The sequence below is a fragment of the Oryx dammah genome, unplaced genomic scaffold, assembly GCF_014754425.2.
Source record: "Oryx dammah isolate SB20612 unplaced genomic scaffold, SCBI_Odam_1.1 HiC_scaffold_27, whole genome shotgun sequence".
NCBI classification, from domain to species: domain Eukaryota; kingdom Metazoa; phylum Chordata; class Mammalia; order Artiodactyla; family Bovidae; genus Oryx; species Oryx dammah.
Genome location: NW_024070211.1, coordinates 73639137 through 73651666, shown reverse-complemented (window position 1 = coordinate 73651666; position 12530 = coordinate 73639137). Strand labels below are relative to the sequence as shown.

At 39.9% G+C, this 12530-nt stretch overlaps 1 protein-coding gene across 3 annotated transcripts in view; it reads left to right on the top strand.

The window, feature by feature from the left end:
• Positions 1-12530, top strand: part of MAP3K19 (mitogen-activated protein kinase kinase kinase 19) — a 58613-nt gene that overhangs the window by 2963 nt on the left and 43120 nt on the right. For all 3 annotated transcript variants that reach the window (XM_040228500.1, XM_040228499.1, XM_040228501.1), the window contains exons 2-4: positions 2840-3035; positions 6263-6451; positions 8377-8531. In XM_040228500.1, the coding sequence (XP_040084434.1) occupies positions 2862-3035; positions 6263-6451; positions 8377-8531 (518 nt within the window). In that variant the 5' untranslated portion in view covers positions 2840-2861. The remainder of the gene's footprint in view (positions 1-2839; positions 3036-6262; positions 6452-8376; positions 8532-12530) is intronic.

The following is a 12530-nucleotide window of genomic DNA, read 5'->3' as shown; positions in this document are numbered from 1 at the left end:
ATTCAAATTACTAGGTCAGTGTTTCCAAAAGTTGCCTAATATTAGAAATCACCTGAAAGCTTGAGCAAAAACGGTATGAACTAGAGACAGTAAAAAGATAAATGGTTGCCAGGCATTAGGAAGGAGGGGAGCTTAAATAGGTGAGACAAAAAATAGTGAAACTACTGTATACTATAATGGTAGATACATGTCATTGTATATTTGTCTAAACTCCTAGAATGTACCACACCAAGACTGAACCCTAATGTAAATTCTGGACTCTGGAAAATAATGATACATCAATGCAGGTTCATCAAGTATAACAAAGGTGCTACTCTGGCGCTGAATGTTCGTGGTGGGGTGTGTGTGTGTGTGTGTGTGTGTGTGTGTGTGTGGTGAATGGTGGAGGGTCAAGAAGACATATGGGAAACTCACTGTGATTTCCACTTAATTTTGTTGTGAGGTTGAACTACTCTAAAATATAAAGTCTATTTTAAAATAAACTATTGAATTTTTTTAATTAAAAAAATGAAGAGAGTCCCCCGCTTCATTCCAGACCTACCCAGTCAAAAGGAACCTAGGAACCTATTTATAACCAGTGGACAGTATAATTCTTATATTCAAGCTAGTTTAGGAAACTGCACTAAGCTAAGGTCACATTTTTTTTTTAATCGAAGGAGACAAGACACTCTTCTTATGTGCTGTGCTGTCTCTGTTGCTGGCCTCATCTCTTACCTTTCTATAAAAGCAAATGCCTGCCTCTCCCAACATCAGGTCTTCCCTGATTGCCCAATAATATCCTCTTGGACTCATGTTTCATTTTCTATGGCCAATATGTCACATTCCTGTTAAGTTTTACTTTCAAAATTTTGTTTCTTCCTTTCCATTCTTTGTCATAGGAATCTTACTAAAGTTACCATGTTCCTACACCACTACTGTGTGTAAAATAGCTAGGTAACAGGAAGTTATTTGGGTAGCACAGTGGTAAAGAATCTGCTTGCTAATGCAGGAGATGCAAGAGACCTGGGTTCGATCCCTGGGTCCTAAAGATCCCCAGAAGGAGGAAATGGCAACCCACTCCACTGTTCTTGCCTGGAAAATTCCATGCACAGAGGAACCTGATGGATTATAGTCCATAGGGTGGTAAAGAGTCAGACATGACTGAGCACAGCAGCAGCAGTTAGGAAGCTCCTCACAGGGAGCTCAGCTTAGTGCTTTGTAATGACCTAGAGGGTGGGATGGGGGCTGGGAGGGAGGCTTAGGAGGGAAAGGATATACATGTATATATATATATATTTAGCTGATTCACTTTGTTGTATAAAAGAGACAAACACAACATTGTAAAGCAATTATACTCTTTTTTTTTTTTTAAGGACCATGGTCCTAAAAGGCACTACCCAAAATATTCCATAGGCTTCCCAACCTGTTGAGAAGTAAAAGAGTAAATTCCCACTGGACCACTTTCTCCTCATTGTTCCTAGGTACAGACTTTTGTTCATACTCTTTTCCTGGTCAAAACTACTCTTTCTCTTTTATTCTGGTTTTCCAGTTATTATTAATACCTTTCTTTCCACATCATATTCCAGCCTACATGGCCATTCCATTTCTCCATTATTTGTTGTTTGCCACTTTTAAAATTTTTATCTTAACTATTTTATGCTATGTTCTATTGTGCAAGTCAGTAAAGGTTCTTGAAGGATGTATAGTATCCTCTTAAACGAATGGATAAATTTCTCAAATTGAATTATTTCTGGGGTGAAGTACACGAACTCTTTGAGAAAGAAAGAAGGCTTAAGTAGTCTGGCCCATGAATGCTGAAGGCAGTTAAATATTTAGGACATTGAAGACCAGTTCTAGACATTTCCTTATTTATTTTTCTTAGCTTTTCACTATAAAGTTGTGCTATGAAATGCCTTTTGTTGTTTTTTTTTTTGTACCAGATATCAGTGCATTGTAAGTAAATTGCCCACTCAATGAAATAGCCTGTGCTTACAGACAACGACAATGGTGTCAGAATTTGAAGCTGGAAAATAGAATCTGAAAAAAAGATTTTGTGCTATTTCCAGTAGTAAGAGGCTCCACCGGGAGGTTGTTGGTGACTTCAGAAATTGCAATTTAAGAGATATTTTAATGATTTGGAAAACTGAGATGGGATATTTAAAATTAGGGCTTTCCTGGAAAATCTCGAATGGTATTAACGATGTTCTTTTATGACTCACACTGTGCTAGAATTATGGAGGACACACAAACCTGTGACATGTAATTTCCCTGCTATTGAAGAGTTGACAATATTATTGGGAAGACAGGGACTCTAACAAAGAAAGTAATTACAGGAGTTTTAATAAACGACACAAAAGAAAATAAAATTCTACAATAATTTTCAGCAATAGAATGTACCAATGCTTTGTATACAGTGTTTCAGATCCTCACCAACCATTTGAAGGGGGATTATCATTTCCATATTGGAATATGAGAAAAGGAAGTTCAGAAAAGTTGAGTGACATGCCCAAAGTCACAATGTGGAGGTGGGCTTTGAACCCAGGTTCTCTCAGACTCCAAAGCCTGTACTCTTTCCATTCCGGTGTTGACCCATCCTTTCTTCTTCTGTACCACAGCAGATCTGCAAAGTGACAGTGAAATTATTATTGTTCCTAATTAAAAATATGTATGCAAAAAAATTTTTAATGTACACAAAGAACCAAGATTGACAGTGTTCCTCTTTTTCAAAATTGTCTTTAAATCTGTTATTGTATTTCACACATAAAAAAAGGAACAGGTGACATTAAAGCTAGAATATGTTACATTTAAACCACCCACTACTTTGTTGGATCTCATTTAATTAGTTTCTTTCCTCTTGCAGGCAATTACATGGAACTAGCAAGATGAATAAAAATAAACTGATTCATGAATTTCTGGAAGTAGTTTCAAGAGGTGATGTGGAACTCATCTGTGACCATATTGCTAAAGTCCATTCCATCCTTGGAAACCTTGACTTTCAGCATCCAAAGACTGGGAATACACCTCTCATTACTGCAGCAGAAGAAAATCTAACAGAGGTAAAAAATGGTGTACAGGGGCCCTTGGATGGTCTTCTAAGCGAAGGATTCCAAGAATGAAATGGTTAGGAATAGCATAGTCACCTACCTCCAAAAAGGAATATTTGAGAGCACAAAGCAGAGGTGGGGTAGCAGCTGGAGAGAATACTGAGAGACCCTAAATAATCCATACAGCACCATCTTTATTCATTTCTTCACTCAGTCAACAGATACTCCCAAAATACCCAAGGCAATATACCAGACTTCAAGATTCATACCATGGTGGGTGAATCAAATACAGACATCACCCTTGAAGAGCAGCTTATGGTCTAGTGGGACCACATAATGGAGTCTGAATTTTTCTCCTCTTCCCCACAACCCACACCCAGCCCCATCAGTACTTGGAAATTTATCCCCTGGTCCAACAGGTGCACAAAATCCTGAAAGTAGGAGAAGAGGAGTAAATAAATAATGAGACTTAAAGGGGCAGGAAATTGTCCTCTTTGTTGTTATATATCCAGCTTAGCAGGCCTGACACATCTAAGTAATGGATAAATTAATGAATAAATAATCCATTTGTGTCTTATTGATCACTTACAAAATTGTGTATGGGAACTTAAAAGATTCTTTTAAAGAATGCAAGGATTTCCCTGGCAGTCTAGTGGTTTAGACCTCTGCACTCCCAATGCGAGGGGTGTAGATTCAATCCCTGGTTGGGGAACTAAGATCCTGCATGCCGTATAGTGAGGCCTAGGAAAAAAAAAAGAATGCAGATAAAAGTGCAATATGGGCACTTGGAATTGGGGAGGGGCAGCAAGGAGGAGGCTTTAAGGGGAAGAGAAGAAATGAGTGAAAATTCAAGACAAATTTCACCCAACTGCATACCTCAGTGCCTCTACAAGTTCTTGGGAGGCTAAATGGAAGTGGACTGTTAACTCTGCTTGGCCATCTTTGCTTCCTCAATCACCCTCCTTCTTGACTTTATTCTTAGCTCTGTTTCTATATTGACTCCTTTCTATTAACACTTTTAAAACAAATTATAAAATATAACATATATGCTTTTTTAAAAATAATATTTATTTATTTATTTTTGGCTCTGCTGGGTGTTCGTGGCTGGCTTTTCTCTAGTTGCAGTGCAGGGGTTTCTCACTGCAGGGGTTTCTTGTTCTGGAACATAGACTCTAGGGTGTGCAGGCTTCAGTAGTTGGAATATGAGGACTAGCATACATGCTTTTTTTAAAAAAAGGCAAACCATGACAGTAGCACCACTGTATCTACCATCTAAAACGAAAAATTAAATCATTGCAGTGCCTCAGAAGCCCTCTAAATGCTCATCATGAATTGTGCCCCCACACTTCATAATCTTGAATTTTGGGTATACATAGATATTACACTAATTCCTCCTATATGAGGGTGCTTCCCAGGTGGCGCTAGTGGTAAAGAACCCATCTGCCAAAGCAGGAGACATAAGTGACAAGAGTTCCATCCCTGGGTAGGGAAGATCTCCTGGAAGAGGGCATCACAACCCACTGTACTATTCTTGCCTAAAGAATCCCCATGGACAGAGGAGCCTGGTGGGCTACAGTCCACAGGGTCACAAAGAGTCAGACACGACTGAAGCGACTTAGCAGGCACGCATGCATACATCTAGAGATAGAAGCCTTAAAAATCACTGTACATTGAATGGCTCAAAGGGCCAATCATGTTATATTTCCCTCTTCATTGTGAATCTTGCCCAAACCTCATTAGCTGAATTCAGATGACTCAGTTCCGCCAAGGGACTGGTCAGGATGCTGACTTGGGAATCTGAATCCAAGTGAGCCATGAAAGTTTGAGTCTCTCACCTCCCCAAAGTTCACCAACATTTTCATGTGGGTGGCTGCAAACTTCAATCCCCTTGAGATAGGGCAACTGAGGATGAGGTGTAGGTGCAGGGAAGGATTCGGAACATGGTAAGAGAGAGTGGCTCTAGGCCAATAAAAAAGATGCATATACTTTTGAGTTACCAGAAACACGCTGCTCAGCCAAATGAACTCCCAGTGTTTTTGGTTCATACAAAGCCTTAGATCAGGTGGCAAGGTCATTATTATTGACACCATCTATTTCCCCTTCAGAGATCCCTTGTCTTCAAGGCCACAGCCATACTGCTTTCTGACTGGATCTGGGGTTTGTAGCCTTTGGCTGACTCAGGCTTAACTTTCACAGCAGGACCTTTTTAAGAAAAAAGGATTCTACCTTGATCTGAATAATTTGCTGACCCATTGTGACAATAGCATTTTGTAAATTTTCACCCAGTTTTAACACAAAGGCCAGAGGAGTTTTCTGGGGCAGCAGGACTAATCACAAGAATTTGTCTAGATTTCTTTGTATCTGTTTCTCTTTCTTTAGTGGGTGACTATCAGCACTGTAACCCATTTCAGGCCAGGAAGAAACTGAAGGAGTGTTAATTCCTCATTTGTGGTTTACCACAAACATTTGTCTGTCTCAAATCCCCCCCAAAAGAGCTAGAGCTCCCTTTCAGTAGCTAAAACCCACTGGAAAAAATTCTGAGACTGTTTACCTGTCTTGTTCATGGCTGGAGTCTCAAAGTCAGGTCTTGACACACTTGAGTCCCTCAATCTGTAAATAAATTAACCCATTAACCGTGAATAAATTAACCCATTACCATTTTGAATAGAGTTTATTCTCTCCCTAAAAATACTTGTGGAAATACCTGAAACATTCAAGAATCTATAAGCCTGAATTTGAGGGTTCTATATTCTAAATTATAGATAACAGTAACAGGAAGATTTCAACATTTTATGTGGGTTTAACATAAAATATTCACAGATTTTTAGTTAAAAAAAAATAGTATCTCCAAACTATCCATATCGTGGAGATTTTTGTCTCTTAAATTTTAAAAAAGGCAAATGGCAGTTGTATGTGCCTATAAGTCACTTCAGTCATGTCCAACTCTTTGCAGCCCTAGGGGCTGAAATCTGCCGGGCTCCCCTGTCCATGGGATTCTCCTGGCAAAAATACTGGAGTGGGTTGTCATGCCCTCCTCCAGGGGATCTTCCTGACCCAGGGTTGAACCTGGTGTCTCTTGTACCTCCTGTACTGGTAGGCAGATTTTTTACCACTAGAGCCACGATTTTTATGCCTATCTTACTCTCATTTCTTATATCTTGAATCAGAGCTGTGTCCAACTAAATAAGTTTTCGACCCAACTCAGAAGACATGATTGTGAGAATGCTGTGATTTTGCAGGTTGTTGGGTTTCTTCTGGAAAAGGGAGCAGATATCACCCTGTGCAATTACAGCAATCAAACCGCAGTCCATGTGGCTAATTGTGAAGTCCAAAGACGACTCTTGGCCATCAATGGAATCCAAGCTCCCCAAATGCAACTTCTGCAAAGCTCATGGCAAGGTGATCTTGAACAACTTCAGCACTTGCTGGTCAGTTAATTCAGTGTTTGCTTCTCTGTCTTTGGGTGAGTGGGTAAGACTTGAAAAGGGAACAGACTGCATATGACTCCTTTTAAAGAAAAATAAGTTCTTTTCAAATGCAGTCCCAGAAAGTTTCAGGCAGGACATATGAGACAGAAACAGGATTAAATGGGACACTTGGGGTGGAAAACAAGATAATAAAAGAACACAGCAGCAGCCTATTTACACCTTCTTTCTAGCTGGATGGGAGAAGAAGTCATGTAGCACCCCTGAGAAATGATGTTCTCCCAAAGATGCCCCTGAGGAACCACTGTCAACTTGCTCAGAGGTGTTCCCTTGACATCACTACCATTTGTACAATTGCTGTTTAGATCCCTTCGGACCATCTGCAGTTATTATCTTTATCCTGAAAAGGGAATCAGAGAGACCATGCTTTGCATAATATTTAGCTGGGATGAAAGTGAAGAGAATACATTTTTCAAAATACTGTCTTTTTAGGGTATTGATCTTCTTCTTATTTAGATTTTTCTGCCCATAGAGACTCTTCCAAAGTAACTTGCGAAACCACATGCATAAGCAAGGACATTCATTATTGGCGAACAGGCTCTTGGCATTTACCTTCTGAGGTACTGTCAGATCACATGACCTTCCATCTGAAAGAAAATCAATTGCTGCTAGGAAACAGTTTCTTCTATTCCCTTATGGTAGAGGCACAAACAGATAAAGAAGTGAAAGATATTCTGGTCACCTAGAGTTCAGGGAAATGGACAACAAAATCCAAAGGACTCTAAATTCTTCTATTGTGCTAAATGATAGTCTAAAATTGCCATACATCATAAAGTGAGGCTTAGAAATGTTTTTGGAAGACTTTGAATTTCATTTTAACGGCATTTTGACAATTGTTGTTGTAATTCAATGTCTTTTTTCATAACCATATTTTTCACTTCTAAAGATAAGCCTCCAAGTTTTAAAAACATATACCTGTAACTGGATCCAGAGCTTAATCAACAGATGTTCAACTAATGTGCTATTGCAAAACTATTCTCAGCTCAAAGCTTTTATGTTGGTTCTAACTAATAATAAACATTGATATAAGAGGTGATGTCTTTTCAGAGACTGAAAAAAAACACTAAACTAATTAATTCCCACAGCACCCCTCTGAGGTAATATCATTATCTCTAGTCTGTCCCTGGAGAAACTGAGATAGATGCTGACTATATCGACACGGCATAAAGTGAAATACAGATGGAAATTCGTGAGTTACTTTGACCTGTAAAATAAACAATTCAGATAATTTGGCCTTCCAGTAGCTTCTCAGCTCTGAATTTTCCAAATTAAATTTTACTAAAACAACAAATAGTATATATATATATATCCACCTCCATTTGACTGTATAAATCCTGTTCAATAACTTTTCTTATAATTGTAAACCATTCATTGACTCCACAGATGTTTTCTGAGCATGTGTCAGACACTCTGCTCAGTGCTTTTCATTTTCTGACTCCAATCATCCAAGCAATCCTGTAAGAAAGGACCTGAAGACCCTGAAGTTCAGGGAATAAGGTTGCCAGATTTTGCAAATAAAAATACAGGACACTCATTTAAAAATTTGAATTTCGAGTAAATACCAACTATTTGGTATTTAACTAGCTGTCCCTTATTTCTTCCGGGTGATTTTATCAACTTTTAACAGAATGTCCTTGATATAACCTTGTCAGGCAGGTTGAATAACCAATTTAAGGAGGTCAAATTCAAACACCAATCTGTCTGTCTCAGGTTTGTGTTCTTTCAGTTCATCAGCTCCTCTCAAGATATTGAGGAACAGTACCTTGAAATTAAAATGAGAATTTGGCCAGGCGATGAAAATGTAAAGATAATATTAATGGACATGCAGTAAAGACATAATAGAAATTTAAAGCTTCATGTTTTTAAAGGCATCTGAAGAGTTCCTGGATATAAATTTCCCAAACCAACATGGCTTGACCCCTCTGATGCTGGCTGTGAGAGATGTGGACCTGTTTGAAAGGCTTGATATGTTAACGCTCTATAGACCTGCGGAGGTTCTCTCTGAGCTTCTCAGGCATCATGCGTGAGTATCATGTGGTTAGCCAGTACCCATGGAAGGGCGTCTCTGCCATTGTTACTTACAAAGTCATCTGCAAACCTAGATATATAGATTGTTTATTTATATATGTATACTGTGGTGCTCACTCGCATCTGACTGTTTGTGACCCCATGGACTATAGCCCGCAAGGTTCCTCTGTCCGTGGGATTTTCCAGGAAAAAATACTGGAGTGGATTGCCATTTCCTACTCCAAGGGATCTTCCTGACCCAGGGATCAAACCCGTGTTTCTTGTATGTGGATTCTTTACCACTGTGCCACCTAGGAAGCCCCTTATACATGTATATATATAACATATATTATAAAATACTGTATGTATACAAAGATAAATATAATGTATATACATACATATATGAAATGCCCATGCATATTCATAAATGGGACTTCAAAGTTGCAAAGTGATGTACAGATATTAGAGGTTGCTATCTATTATTTTTATGATATTGGCCTTGTATTTTATTTGTTTAAATACTTCCTCTTTGGTTGTTCCCAAGACTGTCAAATAATTCTTGAGTATGTAGCTCCTTACCCCCAAAGGTTATTAATTATTCCAGAAAGCATTGTCAATTATCAAAAATAAATTATAGTAGTGATTTCCAGTTATCTGAAAATTACATGTTGGGAATTCCCTGGCGGGCCAGTGGTTAAAACTCTAAGCTTCCAGTGCCAGGGGCCAGGGTTCAATCCCTGGTCGGGGAACTAAGATCCTACATACCTCATCCTGTGGCCAAAAGAAATTACATGTCAACACGCTCTTTTAGGAGGAGGGAGATAAATCATTTTTTTAATTAGAGGGCTAAGAAGCAGAAAGAAACTGCATTTCTTTCATGTCAGAAATGCAGTTTCCTAATGCTGTTGTTGGGGCTTCCCAAGTGGCACAGTGGTAAAGAATCCGCCTGCCACAGGAGATGTAAGAGACACAGGTTTGATCCCTGGGTCGGGAAGATCCCCTGGAGAAGAAATGGCAACACTCCAGTATTCTTGCCTGGGAAATCCCATGGGCCGAGGAGCCTGGCAGGTTACAGTCCATGGGGTTGCAAAGAGTCAGACACGACTGAGCGACTGAGTGTGCATGCACGCAGTGCTGCTTGCTACCTGTTTATCTTGTCATCAAAAAAGAAGAGATGGCCAAAGCTCTTCCTCAGTATTTCATATACATTTTTGGGGGGGAATAAAAAAAGAAGAAGGAACTTCCAAGACAAAAATATCTTCAAGAACATGATCTATTTTAAAAAAATCAGTTATTGTAATAGGATGAAGATGGAAGTTAGAAGCTGCCTCAGACTTCCTGTGCATGCTCAGTCGCTCAGTCACGACCGAATCTTTGTGATCCCATGGACTGTAGCCCATGGAATGTTGTCCATTTTTCAGGCAAGAGTACTGGAGCAGGTTGCCATTTCCTCCTCCGGGGGATCTTCCTGACCCAGGGATCGAACCTGAGTCTCCTGCACTGCAGGTGGATTCTTTACTGCTGAGCCATCAGGGAAGTGACCTGAGACTTCAGTGTTAATAGCTGAGGAGATGGTTAAAGATGGAGATTACTGGACATCAACCCAGAGATGGTGTTCAATAAGCCTGAAATGGGGGCCAGAAAGCATGAAATCAAAGAACACCACTTGGAAAAACACTAACCAAGGTAGATGAACAAACTAAAGCTATCAAGGGAACATTTCATGCAAAGATGGGCACAATGAAGGACAGAAATGGTATGGACCTAACAGAAGCAGAAGATATTAAGAAGACGTGGCAAGAATACACAGAACTATACAAAAATGATCTTCATGACCCAGATAACCATGATGGTGTGATCACTCACCTAGAGCCAGACATCCTGGAATGTGAAGTCAAGTGGGTCTTAGGAAGCATCACTACAAACAAAGCTAGTGGAGGTGATGGAATTCCAGTTGAGCTATTTCAAATCCTGAAAGATGATGTTGTGAAAGTGCTGCACTCAATATGCCAGCAAATTTGGAAAACTCAGCAGTGGCCACAGGACTGGAAAAGGTCAGTTTTCATTCTAATCCCAAAGAAAGGCAATGCCAAAGAATGCTCAAACTACTGCACAATTGCACTCATCTCACACGCTAGTAAAGTAATGCTCAAAATTCTCCAAGCCAGGCTTCAACAGTACGAGAACTGTGAACTCCCAGAGTTCAAGCTGGTTTTAGAAAAGGCAGAGGAACCAGAGATCAAACTGCCAACATCCGCTGGATCATCAAAAAAGCAAGAGAGTTCCAGAAAAACATCTATTTCTGCTTTCTTGACTATGCCAAAGCCTTTGACTGTGTGGATCACAATAAACTGTGGTAAATTCTTAAAGAGATGGGAATATCAGATCACTTGACCTGCCTCTTGAGAAATCTGTATACAGGTCAGGAAGCAACAGTTAGAACCGGACATGGAACAACAATTGGGAAAGGAGTACATCAAGGCTGTATATTGTCACCCTGCTTATTTAACTTATATGCAGAGTACATCATGAGAATTGCTGGGTGGGCTGGAAGAAGCACAAGCTGAAATCAAGATTTCTGGGAGAAATAACAATAATCTCAGATATGCAGATGACACCAATGACCACCCTTATGGCAGAAAGTGAAGAGGAACTTTCATCCTCTTGATGAAATGAAAGAGGAGAATGGAAAAGTTGGCTTAAAGCTCAACATTCAGAAAACTAAGATCATGGCATCTGGTCCCATCACTTCATGGGAAATAGATGGGGAAACAGTGGAAACAGTGTCAGACTTTATTTTTTGGGCTCCAAAATCACTGCAGATGGTGATTGCAGCCATAAAATTAAAAGACGCTTACTCCTTGGAAGGAAAGTTATGACCAACCTAGATAGCATATTAAAAAGCAGAGACATTACTTTGCCAACGAAGTTCCGTCTGTTCAAGGCTATGGTTTTTCCAGTGGTCATGTATGGATGTGAGAGTTGGACTGTGAAGAAAGCTGAGCACCAAAGAATTGATGCTTTTGAACTATGGTGTTGGAGAAGACTCCTGAGAGTCCCTTGGACTCCAATCAGTCCATCCTAAAGGAGATCAGTCCTGGGTATTCACTGGAAGGACTGATGCTGAAGCTGAAACTCCAATACTTTGGCCACCTCATGCAAAGAGTTGACTCGTTGGAAAAGACCCTGATGCTGGGAGGGATTGGGGGCAGGAGGAGAAGGGGATGACTAAGGATGAGATGGCTGGATGGCATCACTGAGTCGATGGAGATAAGTTTGGGTAAACTCCGAGACTTGGTGATGGACAGGGTGGCCAGTGTGCTGCGATTCATGGGGTCGCAAAGAGTCGGACACGACTGAGCAATTGAACTGAAACTGACAGTACATCATGCGAAATGTCAGGCTGGATGAAGCACAAGCTGGAGTAAGACTTTTAGGAGAAATATCAATAACCTCAGATATGCAGATGACACCACCCTATGGCAGAAAGCAAAGAAGAACTAAAAAGCCTCTTAATGAAAGTGAAAGAGGAAAGTGAAAAAGTTGGCTTAAAACTCAACATTCAGAAAACTAAGATCATGGCATCTGGTCCCATCACTTCACAGCAAATAGATGGGGAAGCAATGGAAACAGTAACAGACTTTATTTTGAGGGGCTCCAAAATCACTGAGGACTGTGACTGCAGCTATGAAATTAAAAGAAGAAAAGTTGGAAGAAAAGTTATGACCAACTTAGACAACATATTAAAAAGCAGAGACATTACTTTGCCATCAAAGGCCCATCTAGTCAAAGCTATAGTTTTTCCAGCAGTCATGTATGAATGTCAGAGTTGGACTATAAAGAAACCTGAGTGCCAAAGAATTGATGCTTTTGAACTGTGGTATTGGAGGAGACTCTTGAGAGTTCCTTGGACTACAAGGAGATCCGACCGGTCCATCTCATAGGAAATCAGTCCTGAATATTCATTGAAGGACTGATGCTGAAGCTGAAACTCCAGTACTTTCACAACCTGATG